The sequence below is a fragment of the Leptodactylus fuscus genome, chromosome 4 (assembly GCF_031893055.1).
Source record: "Leptodactylus fuscus isolate aLepFus1 chromosome 4, aLepFus1.hap2, whole genome shotgun sequence".
NCBI lineage: Eukaryota > Metazoa > Chordata > Amphibia > Anura > Leptodactylidae > Leptodactylus > Leptodactylus fuscus.
This window is the reverse complement of record NC_134268.1, coordinates 82,528,611-82,553,807: the sequence shown is the minus strand read 5'-3', so window position 1 is coordinate 82,553,807 and position 25,197 is coordinate 82,528,611. Positions and strand designations below refer to the sequence as shown.

Sequence of the window (25,197 nt, the reverse complement as noted above, 5' to 3'; positions counted from 1 at the left end):
TAAAGTAATGGTGGGGTGTTGTAGAAGGACAGTGGCAGCATCTTTGTCCTGGAGTGAGGATGTTACAGATAGCGGTAGAAGAGAGTCAGAGAGTATGTGGATGTTAAGGCGGGTTAGATTCCTGTAGAGGTGTGTTAGTTACTTTGGGGATCCCATGGTCTGTTCTTTCTGCATTAAAAATATATGAAGAGAACCAAGTATGCAGATATAAATGTGTTATTATGTCAGCCCTCTGTGCTGGTCCTTTCCATATGTGATATGTGGCAAGGTCAACTTTTGTGTCCCCCAAAGGATGTGACTGACCATCAAAAGTGTTATATATTTCTTTTTGTAGGTAAATGTTCAGACCTTCACTATACAATGGCATCAGGACGAGGATGGATTCTTCAACAGCATATCCGAAAGGCGAAGAAACCTGGAGCAACATCACAGACCTCGTCTCCCTCACTGCCTTCTGAGACTGCTACTTTGAAAATACAGCATAGATCGTAAGTATAACATGTTAATTTTTCTTTTTTTCTTTCTGGTTCTATAGGATTCATCATATATTATAAACTATCCTTGAAATAGATGAAATATATATACAGTATGTGAAGTAATTGACATAATAGACACTATCAAAATTATGAAGCAACTGCTGAACAGGGATAGGTCTCTAAAAATGTGTATAAAACTTAACTTTTCATAAACAAATATAAAGATAAAAGCCAATAAAAAGTCTGTATTGCAAATCCCTCTGGACTCCATGAAGTGTTAAATATGTGTAAAACGATTAATCCAGCGGGACAAAACATAAAGGTTAGGTACTCTTCAGTGTGTTTAATTTATTTTAGAGGTATGTGTATGAATGACAACCAGATAGTTGGGTGAAAAACTCTAACCAAATGTCCACCACCACATAGGAAATCAATGGTTCCTGGTTTTCATCTCTCCTGCACTATTTTGCCACATAACGGAACTTGATAAATGCTTGTTGCATGTTTTTTGGTGTAATTAATTCAGAACTCCGCTGGGAAATTTTATTTAGTGAATGTCCCCCAATATTTTTAATGTCCTTTGAATTAACCCCTCCATGCAAATTCACTTACATGTACGGCATGAGGGGGTGTATGGCGAGTGCTCAGGAGCTGATCCTTGTCCATACTTGGCAAATGGTGGCTGTGTAATACCCCAGGCACCCTTCGCTAACAGCTGTGATTGGTGCATAGTCCAATCGCAACTGTTAATACTTTAGATTTCACGGTTGAATGTGGCACAGTGTCCACCCAAAAAAATCAGTGGAGGAGAAATTTTTGGGTGCAGTAGATGCTGGGTGCTGGGGAAGGGGGAGGGGGTGTTTTGGTTGTCTGTCTGCCCCTTCCTTGAGCTTGAGGACTGTTTTTTTTTCTTCCCCCACTTGGAATTCAATCTGGCTGAATATAGGGTATCTGCAGTGCTCCTATTATATTCTAGGGAAAGGAGTGATTTAGAACTTTTATTTTTTTTTTAAATCTTCATTTTTATTTTTTTTTGCACTATTTTATGGGAGATTCTATACATTGATATTGTGGCTGGTCATAGACACCCCCCCTCCCTCCTTAAAAAAAAATAAAAATATATATATATATATATTTTTTTTTGCTGACTTGAATATAAGCCGAGGGGGGCTTTTTCAGCACAAAAACTGTGCTGAAAAATTTGGCTTACGCTAGGTTCACACCTGCGTTCGGGGTCTCCGTTCTATGGTTTCCGTCTTCTGCATGCCAGAAGACGCAAACCATAGACCGGGTCCGGCCGTGAGCGGTAATGAGCGTTTTAGGCTCTCCGCCGTGAAACCGGATTTTTTTTTTATCCGGACACAGAGTACTGCATGTCCGACTCTGTGTCCGGATTATAAAACCCGGTTTCGCGGCGGAGAGCCTAAAACGTTCACCGCCGCTCACGGCCGGACAGCTTTCTCACCCATTCAAATGAATGGGCATGAAAGACTCCTGCAGGTTTCCGTCTCCTGCCTCTGTTTTAGGCAGGAAACGGAAACCCGAACTACGGAGTGCCGGCGCAGATGTGAACGAGCCCTTATACTCGAGTATATACAGTAACTTTTAAAGGAAACCTTTCCATTCTATTTGCGACACTAAACAGCCCACAGGTCATTATAGACCGGTGATTAAGGGCCTCAGATAGCTCTATTGTTATTGTAATCATTAGCATAAAGTTTTCGTATACAGTCGGACTCGCATAACCAGGAAATATGAGGCACTGTTTCGGTTATTAGATCAGTTAATTGCTGATAAAGACTCCACAGTGGTTGTTATCTCTCGTTGTAAACACAAAGATAACATTGAGTTTACTGCAAGTCCATTGTCTGGGAGCCTGTAAGTGTTTTCTATAAACCTATGTAATGGAATATACATTTACTCTGCATATTATTTGATTTTCATTACTATAGATTTTTAGTAATCGTAATGTCTATATCTACTGAGGTACTTCATAGTGTCCTGTACTTCAAATAGTCAAAGCCCACCCACCAACTTATTGTAGAATCCTGGAAGGGATAAGAAGAGACAGCAGGCAAAATTGCTGAGAGGGAGGGAGATGGAGAAACTGGGGAAACCACATTGATGTCTCAGAAAAGCCAGGATAAGTTTGAAGTATTTTTGCTGTTCAAAAGATAGAAAATGAAAACTACATCTGCTATACAGTAAGCATGCATAGATTTGTGCAAAAATGAGTTTCTTTGTCTGGCTTAATATATATGCCTAAAAGATACTGGCTGCCCCACTTGTGGAAAACCACTACCCACTTGCTCAACCTTTAGCGAACGCAGCATAGACTTGACATTCTGGCACAACTAATTAATAATTGTGGTCCTATGTGAGCAGTGGTGGTCTTCATTTTTACGGGAGATTTCCTTCTAAAAATCAGAGAGAGAAATTTATCAAACCCTGCACTTGGAGCTTGACAATTTTTCAAAAAATGAATTTTAAATTTTTTTTTTTTATAGGCGATTTTCAATTTAATTTCAACTTGCTTGTTCAGTGAGGTGGAACTGGAGGAATGGGATCTTTTTAATACAGAATTCCTTTTGTTATCACACAACTATTGACCACAGTGAAAGACTGTAGACTGTGGCTGGAGGAGAAACTCCTAATAAACAGTTAGCTAAACAGGCTGTGGATGATTGCTGTGATGGAGGGTACGCAGTGGGAATTAAAGGGGCTGTGCCATTAAGGACTCTTATGCTCTATCCATAGGACAGGGGATAAGTGTCCTATCACCGGGAGCCTAACTGCCGGGTCCCCAGTCATCAGTAGGATGGGGGACCAAAAGTCTCCCTTAAAGCCTATGAATGGATAGCCAGTGCGCTTCTTGGAATCTATGAGAGCTGCCGGAAATTACAGTCCCGTAGATGTGAATGGAGCGGCAGTCGCCCAAGTCCACTGGCACTACATTGACAAGGAGACTTTAGGAGGATTTTTGGTCGTTTGTTCTCTTGATTTCTAGGGGAATTGGATATCGGAACCCTGGTGGAGAGTTCAATCAGTCTATATTTTTCTAGCCCGGGAATTTAATGACACAGGGATGTGTTTTTTTTTTATTTATTTTTATTTACTTTTATATGCTTTATAGAGAAGCGGAGGGTAATTTGACTTCTCACTTCTTCCTTTTTTTTCCCCAACTTCTCCTACTGAGATTGAAACAGCGATCTGTAGATCCCGTCTACCATAGACTACAATACTACTGTATTGTGACCTATGGTAAAATGATTACCGTATTTTTCGGACGCACCGGACCATAAGACGCATCGGACCATAAGACGCACTAAGGTTTTAGAGGAGGAAAATAGGGAAAAAAAAATTTTAAGCAAAAAAAAATTGGTAAAATATTTCATAACCTAATAATATAATATTTCACCAATGTAAATAGAACCAGGGGCTTTCGGACACAGGGATACCAAATGTGTATGTGTTTCAACAGTAATGTTTTTGTTTTATGTATTCTAGGGATATGGGGGTGATTTGAACACATATATATATATATATATATATATATATATATATATATATATAATCTCATCCATGGATGGAAAGAGACACCCTGCAGTGAAGCTATGCAAGAAGAGAAAAAGGAGTGGGCCAGACGGGTGAAGGAGGTGTGGTTTTCTAAGCAAACTTGAAAACACGCCTCTTTCACCCATCTGGCTCGTCCCTCCTTCACTGCCTCTCAGATCTTGCTCCTGCAATGAAGCCACACAGGCAGGGAAGTAGGGGCGGGCCAGACGGGTGAAGGAGGCGTGGTTTCAAGCTTGCCGAGAAAACCACGCCTCCTCCTCCCGTTTGGCCCGCCCCTCCTTCCCTGTCTGTGTGGCTTCATTGCAGGAGCCAGATCTGAGAGGCAGTGAAGGAGGGGCGGGCCAGACGGGAGAAGGAGCCGTGGTTTTCTCGGCAAGCTTGAAACCACGCTTCCTTCACCTGTCTGGCCCGCCCCTACTTCCCTGCCCCTCATATCTCGCTCCTGCAATGACGTGACACAGACAGGGAAGGAGGGGCAGACCAGGCAGGCACTGTGCTGCTCTCCTTTTGATTCTCATAGACAGGACACAGACGCTGCACACGCTGCATTCGGACTATAAGACGCACACACATTTTTCCTCCCATATTGGGAGGAAAAAAAGTGCGTCTTATAGTCCGAAAAATACGGTATATACTATGGCGAACACAGGAGCCTTCAGAAAGCCACAGCAAACAAACAACTCCTGTAGTCAAGAAGCACAGGGGACAATTGGAGATGCGGAGGGGATGTCGGGGGGGGGGGGGAGTGAATGGAACGGAAACCATTAGAGCTGCTGTCACGTCTGACTACAGCATTTGAGGGGTTAGGTGCCTGTGATCAGAGATGGCTCTGATCACAAGCACTGTTGCTTGGTCTCTGTTGTGTTAAACAGCAGAGACTTCCCCCACCCGCTATAGCACCTGCTCGGGTAGCAGCTCCTGACGCGGGTGCCATATTTAAAGCCTGGCATTCAACGTAAAATTACGGAAGATTGGGAAAATAAAATTAGACAATTCTATTAAAAAATTTAATTGTCTGAAACACTGTGAAGTAATTCAAGAAATTAATCAATCAGCTCTGTTTGTACTCCATAATTCTGCAGGGATTTGTAACTCATTTAGTTCATTTGCACAAAAATTCTGCAATTTTTTAATTTCTGCACCATACATTCTCCTTTTCAAAAGTGGGTGAGAAAGCTGACATGGTTAGTGTCTTTAGCTGTCTGGACTGCAGATTTATCAACTGCGACTTTTTAAAAATTTGCAAGAATTGTTGTAACCTCACTGCAGTCAGTGGGTGGCTTAGAAAGTGGAGTAACATTTCATGATAGATATTTAGCAAACATTGTGCGTCAATGCAGACAAAACTGGCATATTAGAGTGTGGGGCATCAATTTGGAGCAACACAGTCGCCCTTGGTGCTCCAGACAGCTTATTTGCATATTGTGAAATAAATAAATTTCTTGGTAATGGCGGCAAAAATTTTCATGGAGAAAAAGATGTTATATTCAGGTGAACCTGAACTATCTAACTGTGTTGCTAGTTTAATATGCTTCACCGTGATAGACTGCCTTTAACAAAACATCCAAAAAGAAGATAATTTCACGTTCCCCTTGCAGTGTGTAGAATCTCATTTAAGTTGCTGCATGGTTAAAGTAACCTTTTGCCCTTAGAAATTCAATTAATGTAATTGTTTGTTGTATAAGTGCCTGTGTTTATGACCGCTTCAGGGTTTAGTACACACATGCCAAGACTGGAAGTGTCAGCATCCAATTTCAGTAATGCTCCTGTTTTTTCAGTGGTCAATGGGCCAATTCTTCAACTGCTTTTTCCATGGGTAACTTTTTTAAAATTCTCTTTATCAATGTATACATTGTAAATAATTAGAATGTTAATGAAAGAAACAAAAACCTTTCAGGTTTTTATTTTAAAGATGTTATACCTGCATTTCTATTTCTTTAGGCATCATTAGAACATCTGTAGCCTCCGTCTATAAACATTTACGATGCTGTGAGCCTGTGGACACTGTGGTTGTGCCCTCATGATCACTTGTGCAGAGTAGTGGGGGACGTCAGTGATGAACTGATACAACCCTGTGGGACAAATAAATTTAAGGAGGACCTTTCTAAATGTAAAATTCCAGCTGTGCCAAAATCAAAGGAGCAGCGCCTATTGAAAGATGAAAAATGTTGATATAGACTGATGTCTGGTGTCTGCAGGGATCAGTTGTTTATTGCTGCATTGGTTCTCCTAACTATACATTGCACAGATCTGCAAACAGATGACTTTGTGCACTGCTACTTCAGAGGTCTCTACAAAAACACCCCTGAAGAAGACCTAACCTCAGAACAACAACAGATAATCACCAAACTGAGGGACATTGAGAAAGTTATTAAGGGCTTCCAGAACCCTCTGGACTCACCAATCACCATAAAAGATATACAAGAAAGAATTGCCCTGCTGAAAGGCAAAAAGGCCAGCGGTCCTGAAGGCATCCTACCAGAGATGATCAAATACAGTCCTCCAGCAATACACGCAGCACTGGCAAAGCTTTTCACCCTCATCCTCAATGCAGGACACTTCCCACAAGACTGGAACAAAGGCCTCATAACCCCCATCTACAATAATGGAGAGCAATATGACCCCAAAAAATACAGAGGGATCTGCGTCAGCAGCACGCTGGGGAAACTGTTCAACAGCATCATCAAGCACAGAATCCTCACCTTCCTCACACAACACGAGGTCCTCAGCAAGAGCCAAGCAGGGTTCATGCCAAACCACCACACCACAGACCATATCTACACCCTGCACAACCTCATCAAGACCCACATCCACAACACCAAAAGAGGCAAAATATTTGCCTGCTTCGTGGACTTCAAGAAGGCATTCGACTCTGTATGGCACCCGGGGCTGCTCCTGAAACTTCTAGAGAGTGGAATAGGAGGAAGAACGTATGACGTCATCAAGAGCTCCTACACTGGAAACCATTGCAGTGTAAAGGTGAACGGGATAAGCACAGCATACTTCCAACAGGCCCGAGGGGTCAGACAGGGCTGTAGCCTGAGCCCAACGCTCTTCAACATCTACATCAATGAACTGGCTACAGTCCTGGAGGCATCACCAACCCCAGGCCTCACCCTGAATGACCGTAAGGTGAAGTTCCTGCTATATGCCGATGACTTCCTACTCCTGTCCCCCACCGAGAAAGACCTCCAAGAAAACCTTTCAGTGCTGGAAAAATTCAGCACCACATGGGCCCTACCTATCAACAACAAAAAAACCAAAGTCATGGTATTTCAGAAGAAGGGCCACAACAAAGCCCCCACCCCAGAATTCACACTGAACGGCTCCACTCTAGAGAAAACCAACAGCTACACCTACCTGGGGCTGGAGCTCAGCCAATCAGGAAACCTCAAAACAGCAATAGAAATCCTGAAAGTAAAAGCCTGCAGAACCTTCTACGCCATCAGAAGACAACTGTACCACCTCAAACCACCGGTGAGGGTCTGGCTGAAGATATTTGCCGCAGTCATCTCCCCGATCCTTCTCTATGGCAATGAGATTTGGGACCCAGCCACCTACCCAGATCAGCCAAAATGGGACTCTAGCCCAACAGAGACCTTCCACCTGGAGTTCTGCAAATACCTGCTCCATGTCCACCGCAACACCCACAACATGGCCAGCAGGGCAGAGCTAGGCAGGCTCGCCATACAGAAGAGTGCTCTAGCTTTCCAGGCGCACATTCAGGGCAGCAACCCCCCACTCCTACCACCACCAAGCCTGGCTGAGCCACAGAGACCTTAGCAAACCAGACACCCCCCAACCAAACAGCCAACCACCAAACCAACACCAACAGATGATGACCAAGGCTGAAATAAAGGCGACCACAGAGGCAAACAGAGAGCAGTACATCAAAGAATGGGGAAACGAAATAAATAACTCCAAGAAACTCACCGTGTACCAATTCCTACAAAGGGACTACACCATGGCCACCTATCTAGAGAGAATACTCCACCCCAAATACAGACAAGCCCTGAGCCTGTACAGACTGAGCGCCCACAACCTAGAGATCGAAACAGGCCAACAGACGTACAAGCCACGGGAGAACAGACTGTGCCAGCACTGCGACCAAGGGGCCCTTGAAGACGAGACCCACTTCCTGCTACGCTGCACCAAATACTCAGCCATGAGGGCCGTCTACTACCAAAGACTCTCTGCCCACATCCCAGATTTCACATCCGCAGACGAAAAGAGGAAACATCCTACTGGGAGAGGAGGAGACCACTGTGGAGATCGCTGCCCAATACGTGTCCAGCTGCCACCAACTAAGAGGAAGATGAAACGCATGGACTATCAAACCCCCCCAACCCCATGGACTATTAAACTCACCACCCAAAAGACCATGAAGCCCCTCCGTCACCCGTCTACCCCATACACACCGATACCCTCACGCCCCAAACAAGAATGACGAGACCTAAGGACACTCAAACCCCCAACCCACGAATCCCATATCCAACCCCCTCCACCACCCCCCAATCCCCTCTTTACTTTGGCAACACCAAATGTTTTTCTTTGGTAATGCTAATAAAGCACATTTGTATCTTGTATTTTGTAGTGGCCAGCTGACGTTACTGCAGCTCATTTCCCATTAAAGTCAGCGGGATCTAAGCTGCAGTAATGCTCCTCAGCCTCTATGCTGTGTACAGAACTTATCAGCTTCTAGATCCATACACAATATAGTATGGGGATTTAATGCAGCCTCAAACAGCTGATCCATACAGTGCAATCTGTTGGCCCGTGATAATCACGCATGTATGTCAAGGATAAAGCAAATATTAAAAATAACCCAGACAACTGTAAAGATATGCAAATAGTTTAGTAGCATTTTGAGCAGCTAGCTTCATTCTGTGTTATGGGGTGGGGAGTATAAAAGCAAGATTGAAAACCAGTTTTTTTTAGCCACATGAAAACTCAAAAATTGGTTCAAGTGTTGTTGGATGGTTGTCCCGAAACACTGAACGGGACAGATCGTCTGATTGGAAGAATGGCTCATAGTTATCTATTCTGTACAGCAAAGTAAAATTGAACGTCACATCCCAAGCCTAGGGTGGAAAATGGCATTGACACAAACTATCAGAACGTTTTTGCACAATTTTTAGCTGTGAGCCAGACGTCCAGCTACAGGTGTTCCATTGGCCTCACTCTATTCTCAAAGGTTTCATGTTGCACAAAGTGGCAATAGAGGCTAGAATGGAAGTCTGTCCTCTTCAGTGATTAGTCCTGTGTTTGTCTCAGATGTAGTGATAGCCAGAGATCGATCTGGTCATCACATGAGCAACCCCATGAAGGCTCCTTCACAAGGGTACATCACACCGGTCTTGCTCCTGGGATTATGCTGTGGAATCATTTATAGCTGGAACCCACTAGTCGGCATTTCAGGTACACTAGCAGCTCAGCGTTACATTGTTTTGTTCATAGAACCAGTGGTACAGTCTTTTATCCAAAGTATCTCAAGAGTCATCTTTTACCAACGCCAGGCAGCATGTTGCTCTTGCTACTGTGAGCAGCCTTGTGACCTAAAATGTGCTACCTTGAACAGCAGACCCCTCAGTATAGCCAAGCATGCAAGTTTTCACTTTAGGTAAGTAACAATAATGCTGATTTTTGTGACAAAAAAAAAAAAATTGGCATGTTAAAAACTGCCTGCTCTTCTTCCTCCTCATCTGCCTTGGGTGAAGAGTTGCAAATTCCCTATACGCTTTAGAAGGTTGACCAACTGGGCGAAATTGGTGCGTTTGAGCAACATTTATCTAATATGCATAAAATTAGATTTTTAATGTGCAGCATAGAAAGCTCGTTCATTATCCATCAGAGATAATTCCTTTTTAGTTTTTTTTGGCAGCTATTAAGTTAATTGTTCTATGACCTTCAGCCACTTAGCAAAACCTCCTGTATCAGGGGCATAAATACCAGGGTAGCAACAGTAGCGGCTGCCACAGGGCCCGGGGAAATATGGGGCCCGGTGACAGACGCTACCACTGCAGATTTTTTTTAATAGGCCATTACCTGCTGGAGTAACATCAGCAGGTAACTGGCCCTATTTACTGCAGAACCGGGTGCTACCTGAAGATGCATGCGGAGATGAGCTGCCTCCTCCACAGTCCATCTTTTAACAGTGGTGAAGCCAGCAATTGCTGGCTTCACTACTGTACCAAAGCAGGGGCTGCCTGCTGTCCGGACCCCTGCCTCCTGGCACTTGCATGGTGACAGCGGGCAGGAGAAACTTCTATTTCCTGCCCGATGTCCCCAAGCCCTGATAACTTGTGCCAGCATCTATCCTAGTAGGTTACAGGACCTGCGTCATGATGTCATCAAGGTCCTTTAAACTGCTAAAATAGAATCAGAGTATTGTGTGGGCGGAGCTATCCGGATTGTACAGGTCAGTGTAAAATGGGGGGAATGGGTTACAGGCTGCCTGTGAGCAAGAGGGGGAATGAGGGGGGGGGTGCATACTGTGAGCGAGAGGGGTACATGGGTGTGCAGGCTGTGTGTGAGAAAGTCTGCTCCCCCATTCCCACCTTTATCACACACAGCTTGCACACCCATGTACCCTTCTTGGGGAAGGGAGGGCATGTAAAAAGTTCACCACAGGGCCCCGCTATTCCTAGTTACGCCACTGTTCTTTGTTATCTGTTGGGTCACAGCTAACACTTTCCTCAATAAATACAAAAGACCCTAATCTTTAAAGGTTGCTGTTTCTCATCAGGAAGCTAATAATGTCTGAATTCTACATTTTCTAGGATACCATCTTTAAAGTTTAAGATAAGCATATATGGAAAACTCTTTACAAGTGCCTCTATGAAAAATTCTTCATATTGTCACTGTAAAATCCCCTAGCTCAGTGATTCAATAAACATTGTACATCAAGTGATGTAGCTGGGAAACGCGTTGATCTCCAGACTCAATTGTTCATATTGCATTTCCACAAAGGTGACAAAGTGCATAGCCTGTAAGTCCTGATGAATGAGTGTATGGAAGTGTATGCGTATAGATACAGTAAGTGTGTACAGTACATGCTCTATTATGTATGAGTCCAGTAATAAATAGATAAGTAGATGCTGTTTTGTGTTCTCCCTGCTGAATTACGACTGCAACATACCATAAGCTTTGCAAAACTTTTCATACATTTTTTCAGTTGCAGTTATTTTTATGTAAATAAGGCAAAACAGTAAAATCTAAAAGATTCTGTAACTTGCTAATATACTTTGTACTTCAGATACCACTATTTCAAGATCTGTACTTATTCTTGTTTATAGTGATCTTTTAAAAACCCTCTTGACAAACTCTTTTCACCATTTTTGATTCACTTGTTTGTAGTGAAGTGAAAGAAGTTATCCACAGGACAGGCAATAAGTGTCTGATGGGAGGGACCCCCAACGATCACAAGAACAGGAGTCAATTGTCCCACCTTTGAATAGAGCAATGGTCATAAATGCATGTACATTGGACTGATGGAAATAGTACAAGGCTCAGTCTCCCAATCCCATAGATTTTGAAAAGTTGCAGCACACATGCATGACTGTTGCCCCATTTAAATGGAGAACGCTAGACCACTCTTCTTGGGTTTGATGGGGCTCTCAGCGGTGGATCCCACAGCAATTGGTCAGTTACATATGACCTATCCTGTGTATAGATAAGTTGTTATTGTAGGACATCCTTTTTAATCTTCTAAGCACTACAGGCTAAATTGTTGTAGGATAGTGAACATATGCAATTTTGTACACCAGGGATGTTCCAATTACATATGCTGAATGTAGCCATAGTTCCCCCCCCCCATTCCTCCACTGGGGCCAAATAAGTGTCCCTCTACTCTTTCTATGTATGGTACGCATCATTCTGTTTCTAATTGTAAAGTACTGATCAGAGCAGCAGACTGTGTTTTTCTGTACAGTGGGCTACCCAAAAAATAGTGGCATTCAGTGGGCCATATATGCCGCTATGTACCTATACTTTGGTATAAACTGTGGCCTTCTGTCTTATACTGCTTAGACATGCCTAGACTGACACCCGAGACCCCCACAGCTCAGTCGTTTGAAGCAGCAGTAGCACTTCGCTTAGTGTGGCTTCTGCTCTGCAGGCCAGCAACATCATGTTCACTGTACTGAATAGGGTAGAATAGCAATACCAAGTGTGCTTTGTATATATTGTAATTATACAGTAGGTGTAGATTTTAAGGCATTATGCTTAATAAATGGTGTACATGCTGCAGTGCCTATCCAAATACTGCAGCCTCTTTAAACAGCAGGTTAGTGGGGGTGCTGCATGTCAGATATCCTCCGATCTGATGCTTAAGTCCTTTTCTAGGGTCATTAAAATCATTATCTTGAAAAAACCCTTTAACTCTCATCCATAGTGGATCACCTCCTGGCAAGTCCACTGGCGCTAATCTGCTGCAAAAATGTCTTAAGGGGCCCTACTCTATGGTTATCAGTACATGATGTTATATTTATTCAGCTTTTTTGATTTGCTAGACATGTGGGTGTGGATTCTGAGAAAAGGAACATAAATGTGCCACACGGTGCCAAAAATGCACCAAGATTGTGTCGTAAAAATTCTGTCTCTGTGTAAGCCAAATAGAAGGCGGTATAAAGATTCTAAAGATATGCCACACAGTGTTACAGGTTAATACTTAGTTTTTTCCAATTTGCAGCATTTGGGCACTGCAGGTGTAGGATCACTGTGTACTGGCCCCTTTTCTCCCACTTTCAGTCCATTTAACCAAATGTTCATTCATCTAGCCATTGATCCAAGCTAATCTGAAAGGTGCAAGTAGATAAGTCTTTTTAATTACCAACTTCAAAGCATATTAAGGATATGTACTGTAATATATCCAAACAAAGGGGGTAACAACACCAGAAGACTAAGAACCAGAAAAAAACCTGACAAGGCTTTCCGTTTGTGGATTTTATTTGCAAATCAAACCTAATTAAGTTCTTCAATGCAATGAAAATGGCATCATGCATCTTGCCAGAAAGAAGGGTAATTAGACAGAGCAGTCCAATAAAGAGCTGATGTCTATAATGTTACTCCATGCTTCCCAGGCAGAGGAAAGAGCCTTCACCTGGGGAGCCATGAATCAACATTATTGCACTTTAGCACTTTATTCAGCTGATCTCACTAATGAGCTCTCCTCCTAGAAAGATGCATGAGGCTGCGTTTGCCGTGCTTCAAGACCTTCCTCAATGTCTTTACACAAAAACTGGTCTCAGCTTCGGAATTTTAAACTCATCCACACAGTAAAAGTTGAGTTTTATTACACATGAAGAGCTGTTTACATTGTAAGCATGCTGATCTAGGCAAAAATAAGTGTTTGTGACATTGTCCCTTTGTACAGTGGCGTAAGATGAAGATTGAATGTACGTGTGCACTTGCAGAGCATCGAGCATGGCTCTGTCCATTGCTTTATACTCAGATGTTTGGAGATCGTATAAACATAATTGGATATTAGGACAGATGTGTTTTTCTTTTTTTTCCCCAAAAAACTTAGACTACAACATATCTTTGTACCGTATTAGCCAGTGGATATGAAATATAAAGATTGAGAGTCTTCAGTAGTTGATACCTTTTTAATGGCTAACAAAAATGATGACAGATTACAAGCTTTCGAGACTACTAGGTCTCTTCATCAGGCATGGTATAACACAATTTCTGAAGGTATGCATATTTATAAGTAGACAACGATAAAATGTAGCCAGCTGAATCCAGATGGATGAAGAGTCCGCAGTAAATAAAATATAACTTTTATTTAAATAAAAAATAAAAGAAGTTACATAGTAGCAGATGTCATATCTTTGTACAAAAAGCTACGCGTTTCGGGACGCTAGTCCCTTCCTCTCGGCTCAAACATGTAACCACACACTGATCTTTTAAACCATTACATCGAGATGACTCCACCTCCCGCTTGTTCTGTTAACCCTTTCATTATAAACACACACAATGAACATTTGCATAATCATTATACATACTATAAATTAATCTACATAACTCAATGTGCTGCAATAAATAAGGGCGAGAAGTAACCATTTACATAAAATACACATAAATATATGAATGCACATCCCGCGGACTAACGCACATATAAAAACGAACCTCCAATCAAGTGTGAACCCACACACTACTAATAGTCATATACCAACCCATTATAATTACATCGATCGCAAATGCCTGACAAGAAACCTAATCCAGTGGAAACGAAAAGAAAAAAGAAGAAAAAAGAAAAAAATGAATGATAACAAATAAGGGATGAAAGATGGAAACTCACTTACTCACCCACAGAAATATGTGCGCCTGTAAGTCTACACGTACTCTTTCTCACTTCCTTGTTGATTTTCCAATGTACGACCAACTTCCTGATACAACAAGTAACCATGGTACCCCGTCTAGCAAACTCCGATCACCTGACCACCCCGGTCACGTGACACCTATCACATGACCGGAGAATAAAACTCCACCCCATGCACTACACAGACATATCAGGTAAACGATGTGTTTTAGCTGAAAAAGGAGAAGAAGTATACCGACATGAGAACCACCTCTATACCGGATCAAAAATATAAGTATTAGATGATATGACCAAATATAATATAACACGTAAATGCCATATACCTATACATCCTGATAGAATACTGTGGATGCAGATGGAAAAGATGCCCAAATCCCTATAGCCTGATCAACCTATAACAATGTAAAAAATTTTAATAAATATAGGCTAGATCCGACCTCAAATTAAGACCAGACGGCCACCTAGTTTTTAATTTTCTAATACAAAAGGCTTCTCGAAGGAGAACCTTTTTCCTCCAATCTCCCCCCCCCCGTGGAGGTTTTTTCACTCGCTCGATTGCAAAAAAACCTCAAACTGGATACGTTGCCGTGATGTTTAAAGAAAAAATGTTGAGATACAGCCGAAGTATTATCATGTTCTTTGCTACTGCCCGCAATATGCTCAGCAATCCTCACTTTAACCGCCCTAATCGTGCATCACACATATTTTAATTTACATTCAATACATTCAATCACGTAAACCACGTGATCTGTGTTGCAATTTAAAAAGGACAGAATTGAAAACTCATAAATGTTATCTGAACTAAAAAATGTAGTTGTTTTATTAACATATCGGCAAGCGGCACACCGTGGTAAGCCGCACTTAAAAAAAAACCTTGTAATTTAACCATGTAGACTTATATTCATCTTTACTGGAGTATAGACTAGGGGACAGTTGATTGACCAAAGAGGAACCTCTCTTTGCTACTATTTGAATTCCATCTTTTAATAATGTACGTGTTATTGGATCTTGTAAAAGTATGGGCATATTTTTAGATATAATAGCTTTTATCTGATTGAATTGTCTAGAATAAGGGGTTGAAAAAACTAATTTACGATCCGATTTTTCAGGGTTCCTACCAACTTTATTTGTCAGCAGGGATGCCCGAGTTTTACTGTCCACCATTTTCGTTGCTCTCTCAAGGCTCCAATTAGGGTAGCCACGATCCCGTAGTCTACCTAAAGTTGTCACTTTTTGATTTTGATAATCTGCATCATTAGAGCAAGCTCGACGCGTGCGTAACAACTCTCCAAGTGGAACTGATTTTAAAGTGTGCTTTGGGTGCAAACTGCTAGCAAGTAGCACATTATTACCCGATGTGGGTTTCCGATAAATACTGGTTACAACTGTACCTTGTTCTATATCAGAATATAGCTCAATATCCAAAAAAGAGATTTTAGTGGAGCTATATGTATAAGTAAATCTTAAATTCAGATTATTTTGATTCAAATAAGTCATAAAGCTGGGGATTAAGTTGGTATCACCCTCCCATACAACCAATAAATCATCGATATATCGACCATACCACACGACGTTGCTGAAGCAGGGATTCCTTAAAGAAAAAACAAAATCCTCCTCCCACCATGCCAAAAATAAATTTGCTATAGATGGAGAAAAAGGGGCCCCCATAGGAGCCCCCTTAACCTGCAAATAATATTTCCCATCAAAACTAAAAAAAATTGTGTTGAAGTAAGAATAATGTGACTTCTGAAATATATTCACATAACTGTAAAGAAAATTTACTATATTTAGATAAATGATATTCCAAAGCTACGACAGCAACGTCGTGTGGTATGCTCGAATAAAGCTGTTCCACATCTGCCGTAATCCATACGTAATTGGGTTTCCACTTGAAGTTATCAAAAACCTGTAGAACTGCCTTAGAATCACGTAGAAAACTCGGTGTACGCCAAACCAAAGGTTTAAGTAAGGTTTGCACCCAAAGCACACTTTAAAATCAGTTCCACTTGGAGAGTTGTTACGCACGCGTCGAGCTTGCTCTAATGATGCAGATTATCAAAATCAAAAAGTGACAACTTTAGGTAGACTGTCGTGGCTACCCTAATTGGAGCCTTGAGAGAGCAACGAAAATAGTGGACAGTAAAACTCGGGCATCCCTGCTGACAAATAAAGTTGGTAGGAACCCTGAAAAATCGGATCGTAAATTAGTTTTTTCAACCCCTTATTCTAGACAATTCAATCAGATAAAAGCTATTATATCTAAAAATATGCCCATACTTTTGCAAGATCCAATAACACGTACATTATTAAAAGATGGAATTCAAATAGTAGCAAAGAGAGGTTCCTCTTTGGTCAATCAACTGTCCCCTAGTCTATACTCCAGTAAAGATGAATATAAGTCTACATGGTTAAATTACAAGGGTTTTTTTAAGTGCGGCTTACCACAGTGTGCCGCTTGCCGATATGTTAATAAAACAACTACATTTTTTAGTTCAGATAACATTTATGAGTTTTCAATTCTGTCCTTTTTAAATTGCAACACAGATCACGTGGTTTACGTGATTGAATGTATTGAATGTAAATTAAAATATGTGGGATGCACGATTAGGGCGGTTAAAGTGAGGATTGCTGAGCATATTGCGGGCAGTAGCAAAGAACATGATAATACTTCGGCTGTATCTCAACATTTTTTTCTTTAAACATCACGGCAACGTATCCAGTTTGAGGTTTTTTGCAATCGAGCGAGTGAAAAAACCTCCACGGGGGGGAGATTGGAGAAAAAAGGTTCTCCCTCGAGAAGCCTTTTGTATTAGAAAATTAAAAACTAGGTGGCCGTCTGGTCTTAATTTGAGGTCGGATCTAGCCTATATTTATTAAAATTTTTTACATTGTTATAGGTTGATCAGGCTATAGGGATTTGGGCATCTTTTCCATCTGCATCCACAGTATTCTATCAGGATGTATAGGTATATGGCATTTACGTGTTATATTATATTTGGTCATATCATCTAATACTTATATTTTTGATCCGGTATAGAGGTGGTTCTCATGTCGGTATACTTCTTCTCCTTTTTCAGCTAAAACACATCGTTTACCTGATATGTCTGTGTAGTGCATGGGGTGGAGTTTTATTCTCCGGTCATGTGATAGGTGTCACGTGACCGGGGTGGTCAGGTGATCGGAGTTTGCTAGACGGGGTACCATGGTTACTTGTTGTATCAGGAAGTTGGTCGTACATTGGAAAATCAACAAGGAAGTGAGAAAGAGTACGTGTAGACTTACAGGCACACATATTTCTGTGGGTGAGTAAGTGAGTTTCCATCTTTCATCCCTTATTTGTTATCATTCATTTTTTTTCTTTTTTCTTCTTTTTTCTTTTTTTTTTTTGTTTCCACTAGATTGGGTTTCTTGTCAGGTATTTGCGATCGATGTAATTATAATGGGTTGGTATATGACTATTAGTAGTGTGTGGGTTCACACTTGATTGGAGGTTCGTTTTTATATGTGCGTTAGTCCGCAGGGATGTGCATTCATATATTTATGTGTATTTTATGTAAATGGTTACTTCTCGCCCTTATTTATTGCAGCACATTGAGTTATGTAGATTAATTTATAGTATGTATAATGATTATGCAAATGTTCATTGTGTGTGTTTATAATGAAAGGGTTAACAGAACAAGCGGGAGGTGGAGTCATCTCGATGTAATGGTTTAAAAGATCAGTGTGTGGTTACATGTTTGAGCCGAGAGGAAGGGACTAGCGTCCCGAAACGCGTAGCTTTTTGTACAAAGATATGACATCTGCTACTATGTAACTTCTTTTATTTAAATAAAAGTTATATTTTATTTACTGCGGACTCTTCATCCATCTGGATTCAGCTGGCTACATTTTATCGTTGTCTACTTGTACCTAGACGGGTTGGGTCCACCCGTATGCCGTGCTTCCAGGATTATTTACTCAAAGATGTTTATATGGTGAGCTGAACAAGTTTTGCATTTATTGATGCATATTTATACACTAAAAGAGGCACAGGAATCAAGTGTTCGGTGTTACAAGTGATGGAAAGCAATATACACACAAATAAGTAAAAAAACTAATAATCAGTTCAAAGGATGGCCCTCTGAGTTGTTATGATTCCTTTGATTTGTGATGTGATGCTTATTACTTATAGAAGGACATAAATCCATGCCACAGATTTAACCCCTTCTGGAATGTTTCAAAGGTGTTTATGAGTTTATACTCCCATACTCTTCTGTCTCTTTTAGATTTAAAAATCCCCCTTTAAAACCAAAATCTTCATGTCATTGATGATATTATGATTTTGATTGCAGTAGTGTTTTGGCACAGGGAGGTCCATTCTCTGCTCTGTAATTGTGTGGTGGTGTGAATTCATCCACATTCTGAGTGTCTGCCCTGTCTCCCCTACATAGGGCATTTGATAAATATTATTAAATACACCACATTAGGTGTGCTGCAGGTGAAGGTACCTGGGATCTTGCAGTCCTGATTAGAGTTGGGGATCTTAAGTTTGTCAGTAGTCAGTATGTTCGGGCATGTTTTACACCTTTTCTGTCTGCACGGGAATGTTTCTGTTGTAGTTGGAGGTGACTGTGGGCTCCTAATGATCATATTCCTGAGATTAGGTGGCTGTCTATAGCACAGGAGAGGGGGTCTGGAAATATAAATTTTAGACGGTCATCTTTTTGTAATAGTGGATGTAATTTGCGTGTGATTCCTCTCAGCATCTCCAGGTGTGGGTTATATGTGATGACCAGGGGCACCCAGTTGTATTCCTGTTTGGTATTGTATTTTCATAAATCCAGTCTTGGTATTCTGGTGGCCCTGGCTATTTGGTTTTCAACTGTTCTTGCATGGGCTCTGCCTCAAGAATGTATTTTTGAGGCCAACCAGGTGTTTATCCATATCTACAGGGTCTGAACATAAGCAATGGTATTTGATAGCCTGGCTGTAGACAATGGAGTTCTTTATGTGTTTGGGATGAAAACTATCCCATCTTAGGTAGGTGGGGCAGTCAATTGGCTTCCGGTACAGCGGTCCAGAAAGTTTATTTCAGTAAAGGAGTAATTGAGCCTCCGGTTGATGGTGGGATGGAACTGGTTGAAATGTTCATGGAAGGTTTTCAGCTGTTGTTCAGACCCAGTCCAAAGGACTTTTTACAGCCCACTATGTAAAGTAAATAATATCATCAAAAGGTTTAGAGAATCTAGAGAAGTCAATGTGTACAAGGGACAAGGCCCATGATCAATATTAATGCATTAAAAACAGGCAAGAATTGTTCATGCAAATCACTGCATGAGCTCCGGAATACTTCCAGATATCATTGTGGACATACAGTCCTATGAAAAAGTTTGGGCACCCCTATTAATCTTAATCATTTTTTGTTCTAAATATTTTGGTGTTTGCAACAGCCATTTCAGTTTGATATATCTAATAACTGATGGACACAGTAATATTTCAGGATTGAAATGAGGTTTATTGTACTAACAGAAAATGTGCAATATGCATTAAACCAAAATTTGACCAATGCAAAAGTATGGGCACCCTTATCATTTTATTGATTTGAATTCCCCTAACTACTTTTTACTGACTTACTGAAGCACAAAATTGGTTTTGTAACCTCAGTGAGCTTTGAACTTCATAGCCAGATGTATCCAATCATAAGAAAAGGTATTTAAGGTGGCCAATTGCAAGTTGATCTCCTATTTGAATCTCCTCTGAAGAGTGGCATCATGGGCTACTCAAAACAACTCTCAAATGATCTGAAAACAAAGATTGTTCAACATAGTTGTTCAGGGGAAGGATACAAAAAGTTGTCTCAGAGATTTAACCTGTCAGTTTCCACTGTGAGGAACATAGTAAGGAAATGGAAGACCACAGGGACAGTTCTTGTTAAGCCCAGAAGTGGCAGGCCAAGAAAAATATCAGAAAGGCAGAGAAGAAGAATGGTGAGAACAGTCAAGGACAATCCACAGACCACCTCCAAAGAGCTGCAGCATCATCTTGCTGCAGATGGTGTCACTGTGCATCGGTCAACTATACAGCGCACTTTGCACAAATAGAAGCTGTATGGGAGAGTGATGAGAAAGAAGCCGTTTCTGCACGTACGCCACAAATAGAGTTGCCTGAGGTATGAAAAAGCACATTTGGACAAGGCAGCTTCATTTTGGAAACAAAAATTGAGTTGTTTGGTTATAAAAAAAGGCGTTATGCATGGCGTCCAAAAAGAAACAGCATTCCAAGAAAAACACATGCTACCCACTGTAAAATTTGGTGGAGGTTCCATCATGCTTTGGGGCTGTGTGGCCAATGCCGGCATCGGGAATCTTGTTAAAGTTGAGAGTCGCATGGATTCCACTCAGTATCAGCAGATTCTTGAGAATAATGTTCAAGAATCAGTGACGAAGTTGAAGTTACGCCGGGGATGGATATTTCAGCAAGACAATGATCCAAAACACCGCTCCAAATCCTCAGGCATTCATGCAGAGGAACAATTACAATGTTTTGGAATGGCCATCCCAGTCCCCAGATCTGAATATCATTGAACATCTGTGGGATGATTTGAAGCGGGCTGTCCATGCTCGGCGACCATCTAACTTAACTGAACTTGAATTGTTTGTCCAAAATACCTTTATCCAGGATCCAGGAACTGATTAAAAGCTACAGGAAGCGACTAGAGGCTGTTATCTTTGCAAAAGGAGGATCTACTAAATATTAATGTCACTTTTCTGTTGAGGTGCCCATACTTTTGCACCGGTCAAATTTTGGTTTAATGCATATTGCACATTTTCTGTTAGTACAATAAACCTCATTTCAATCCTGAAATATTACTGTGTCCATCAGTTATTAGATATATCAAACTGAAATGGCTGTTATAAACACCAAAATATTTAGAACTAAAAATGATTAAGATTAATAGGGGTGCCAAAACTTTTTCATAGGACTGTATAGTGCCTACAAGTAGTATTCAACCCCCTGCAGATTTAGCAGGTTTACACATTCTGAATTAACTTGGCATTGTGACATTTGGACTGTAGATCAGCCTGGAAGTGTGAAATGCACTGCAGCAAAAAAGAACGTTATTTCTTTGTTTAATTTTTTTAAAAATTGTGAAAAGTTTATTCAGAGGGTCATTTATTATTCAACCCCTCAAACCACCAGAATTCTGTTTGGTTCCCCTAAAGTATTAAGAAGTAGTTCAGGCACAAAGAACAATGAGCTTCACATGTTTGGATTAATTATCTCTTTTTCCAGCCTTTTCTGACTATTTAAGACCCTCCCCAAACTTGTGAACAGCACTCATACATGGTCAACATGGGAAAGACAAAGGAGCATTCCAAGGCCATCAGAGACAAGATCGTGGAGGGTCACAAGGCTGGCAAGGGGTACAAAACCCTTTCCAAGGAGTTGGGCCTACCTGTCTCCACTGTTGGGAGCACCATCCGGAAGTGGAAGGCTTATGGAACTACTGTTAGCCTTCCACGGCCTGGACAGCCTTTGAAAGTTTCCTCCCGTGCCGAGGCCAGGCTTGTCCGAAGAGTCAAGGCTAACCCAAGGACAACAAGGAAGGAGCTCTGGGAAGATCTCATGGCAGTGGGGACATTGGTTTCAGTCAATACCATAAGTAACGTACTCCCCCGCAATGGTCTCCGTTCCAGACGAGCCCGTAAGGTACCTTTACTTTCAAAGCGTCATGTCAAGGCTCGTCTACAGTTTGCTCATGATCACTTGGAGGACTCTGAGACAGACTGGTTCAAGGTTCTCTGGTCTGATGAGATCGATATCTTTGGTGTCAACCACACACGTGACGTTTGGAGACTGGATGGCACTGCATACGACCCCAAGAATACCATCCCTACAGTCAAGCATGGTGGTGGCAGCATCATGCTGTGGGGCTGCTTCTCAGCCAAGGGGCCTGGCCATCTGGTCCGCATCCATGGGAAGATGGATAGCACGGCCTACCTGGAGATTTTGGCCAAGAACCTCCGCTCCTCCATCAAGGATCTTAAGATGGGTCGTCATTTCTTCTTCCAACAAGACAACGACCCAAAGCACACAGCCAAGAAAACCAAGGCCTGGTTCAAGAGGGAAAAAATCAAGGTGTTGCAGTGGCCTAGTCAGTCTCCTGACCTTAACCCAATTGAAAACTTGTGGAAGGAGCTCAAGATTAAAGTCCACATGAGACACCCAAAGAACCTAGATAACTTGGAGAAGATCTGCATGGAGGAGTGGGCCAAGATAACTCCAGAGACCTGTGCCGGCCTGATCAGGTCTTATAAAAGACGATTATTAGCTGTAATTGCAAACAAGGGTTATTCCACAAAATATTAAACCTAGGGGTTGAATAATAATTGACCCACACTTTTATGTTTAAAATTTATTAAAATTTAACTGAGCAACATAACTTTTTGGTTTGTAAGATTTATGCATCTGTTAATAAATCCTGCTCTTGTTTGAAGTTTGAAGGCTCTAACTTATTTGCATCTTATCAAACCTGCTAAATCTGCAGGGGGTTGAATACTACTTGTAGGCACTGTATATGTCTGTGCAATTCACAAATGCAAGCTAAAGCTATCTCATGCAAAGAAGAAGCATCAACACAATCCAGAAATACTGCCGTCTTATCTGGGCTTCAGCTCTTTAAAATGTAATGCTGGAAAATGAATGAAATCAAAATGTGAAATTCTTTCTGGAAATCTTGTGCCTTGTGTCCTGGGGACTATGCTGTGAACTATGCCACTGTACACACATGTATTTTAAAGGGGCTCTATCTATGGGAAAAGTCATTATTAACTACCGTATTCTTCGGACTATAAGACGCACTTTTTTTCCTCCCAATATGGGAGGAAAATGTGTGTGCGTCTTATAGTCCGAATGCAGCGTGTGCAGCGTCTGTGTCCCGTCTGTGTGAATCAAAAGGAGAGCAGCACGGTGCCTGCCTGCTCTGCCCCTCCTTCCCTGTCTGTGTCGCGTGTTTGCAGGAGCGAGATATGAGAGGCAGGGAAGTAAGGGCGGGCCAGACAGGTGAAGGAAGCGTGGTTTCAAGCTTGCCGAGAAAACCACGCCTCCTTCTCCCGTCTGGCCCGCCCCTCCACTGCCTCTCAGATCTGGCTCTGGCAATGAAGCCACACAGACAGGGAAGGAGGGGCGGGCCAAACGGGAGGAGGAGGCGTGGTTTTCTCGGCAAGCTTGAAACCACGCCTCCTTCACCCGTCTGGCCCGCCCCTACTTCCCTGTCTGTGTGGCTTCATTGCCGGAGCAAGATGTGAGAGGCAGTGAAGGAGGGACGAGCCAGACGGGTGAAAGAGGCGTGTTTTCAAGTTTGCTTAGAAAACCACACCTCCTTCACCTGTCTGGCCCGCCCCTTCTTCTCTTCTTGCATAGCTTCACTGCAGGGTGTCTCTTTCCATCCATGGATGAGATAGATTAGATATAGATAGATAGATAGACAGAAAGACAGACAGACACAGACAGATAGACGGATAGATAGATAGAGATATATGTTCAAATCACCCCCATATCCCTAGAATACATATAAAACAAAAACATTACTGTGAAACACATACACATTTGGTATCCCTGTGTCCGAAAGCCCCCGGTTCTATTTACATTGGTGAAATATTATATTATTAGGTTATTAAATATTTCACCAATTTTTTTTCCTTAAAATTTTTTTTTCCCCTATTTTCCTCCTCTAAAACCTTAGTGCGTCTTATGGTCCGAAAAATACGGTAATCACATGCTTGCATAGGCTTTAGAAAGTCTATTCCACACCTACCTTTAGTATGTAGATTGCCTCAGTGGTTTCTGAATAAGTCTGTTTTTATTCATATGCTAATGAGCTTCCAGCCAGCACAGGAAGTTCCCAGCAGCCTCCTCTCTCCTATTATCTCCTATGTGTGTGAGGCAAACAGGAAACTGAGTCATCAGCAGCATCCTGTGCTGTGCTCATAAGAAACAATAGGAGAGGAGTGCACAATGTATTGTGCTCCAGTCTAATTAGCATGTGAATAAAAACGGACTGATTGTGAAACCACTGAGGCAATCTACATACTAAAGGTGGTGTGGAATAGACTTTGTGAGGGCTATGCAAAGATGTGATTTAGTTAAAATGACTTTTCCCAGTGATAGAGCCCCTTTAACTTCTAGCAATAAAAGCTATGTTTTATTATAACTAATCCGTGGTTTTGGAGGGGTGCTGGAAAAAACTTTCTCTTGTTTGGATAATCTCAAGCTGCGGTCATGAGCTTCAATTTCCGTGCATCTGTTTATATGGGATCATTTCACAATTTGGTGAGTTGTTGAGTTTTAATTTGCTTTTTTACAGGTTAATACTTAGTTTTATCTGCAACATTGTGCAGCATTTGGCCACTGCAGGTGTAGGATCCCTGTGTATTGGCTCCTTTTCTCACAGTTTCAGTCCATTTAACCAAATGTTCGTTCTTTCAACCATTGATCCCAGCTAATCTGGAAGGTGCAAGTAGATATCTGAGTTTTTAATTACCATTCTTAAAGCATATTAAGAATATGTACTGTAATATATCCAAACCAGTTGGTAATAACACCAGAAGACTAAAAAAACCTGACAAGGCTTTCCGTCTATGGATTTTATTTGCCAATCAAATGTATGGTAATTAAGTCCGCCAATGAAAATAAAATGACATCATTCACTGTATCATTTCTTCTCCATCCGGCCCAGACCTCCACAACTTGCCCCTCTACCATTTTAGTTTCCTTATTGTTCCAAAACCCTCCACCTGTTCCCCACCCTCTATACAAATATGCAGTATTATTATGCATCACATT

General features: G+C 41.6%; 1 protein-coding gene across 1 annotated transcript in view; it reads left to right on the top strand.

Annotated features, from left to right (window-relative positions):
- FBXO15 (F-box protein 15) overlaps window positions 1-25,197 on the top strand; it is a 78,423-nt gene that overhangs the window by 3,065 nt on the left and 50,161 nt on the right. Inside the window, exon 2 of the mRNA XM_075272166.1 lies at window positions 335-488. Coding sequence (XP_075128267.1) covers window positions 361-488 — 128 coding nt within the window. The 5' untranslated portion in view covers window positions 335-360. The remainder of the gene's footprint in view (window positions 1-334; window positions 489-25,197) is intronic.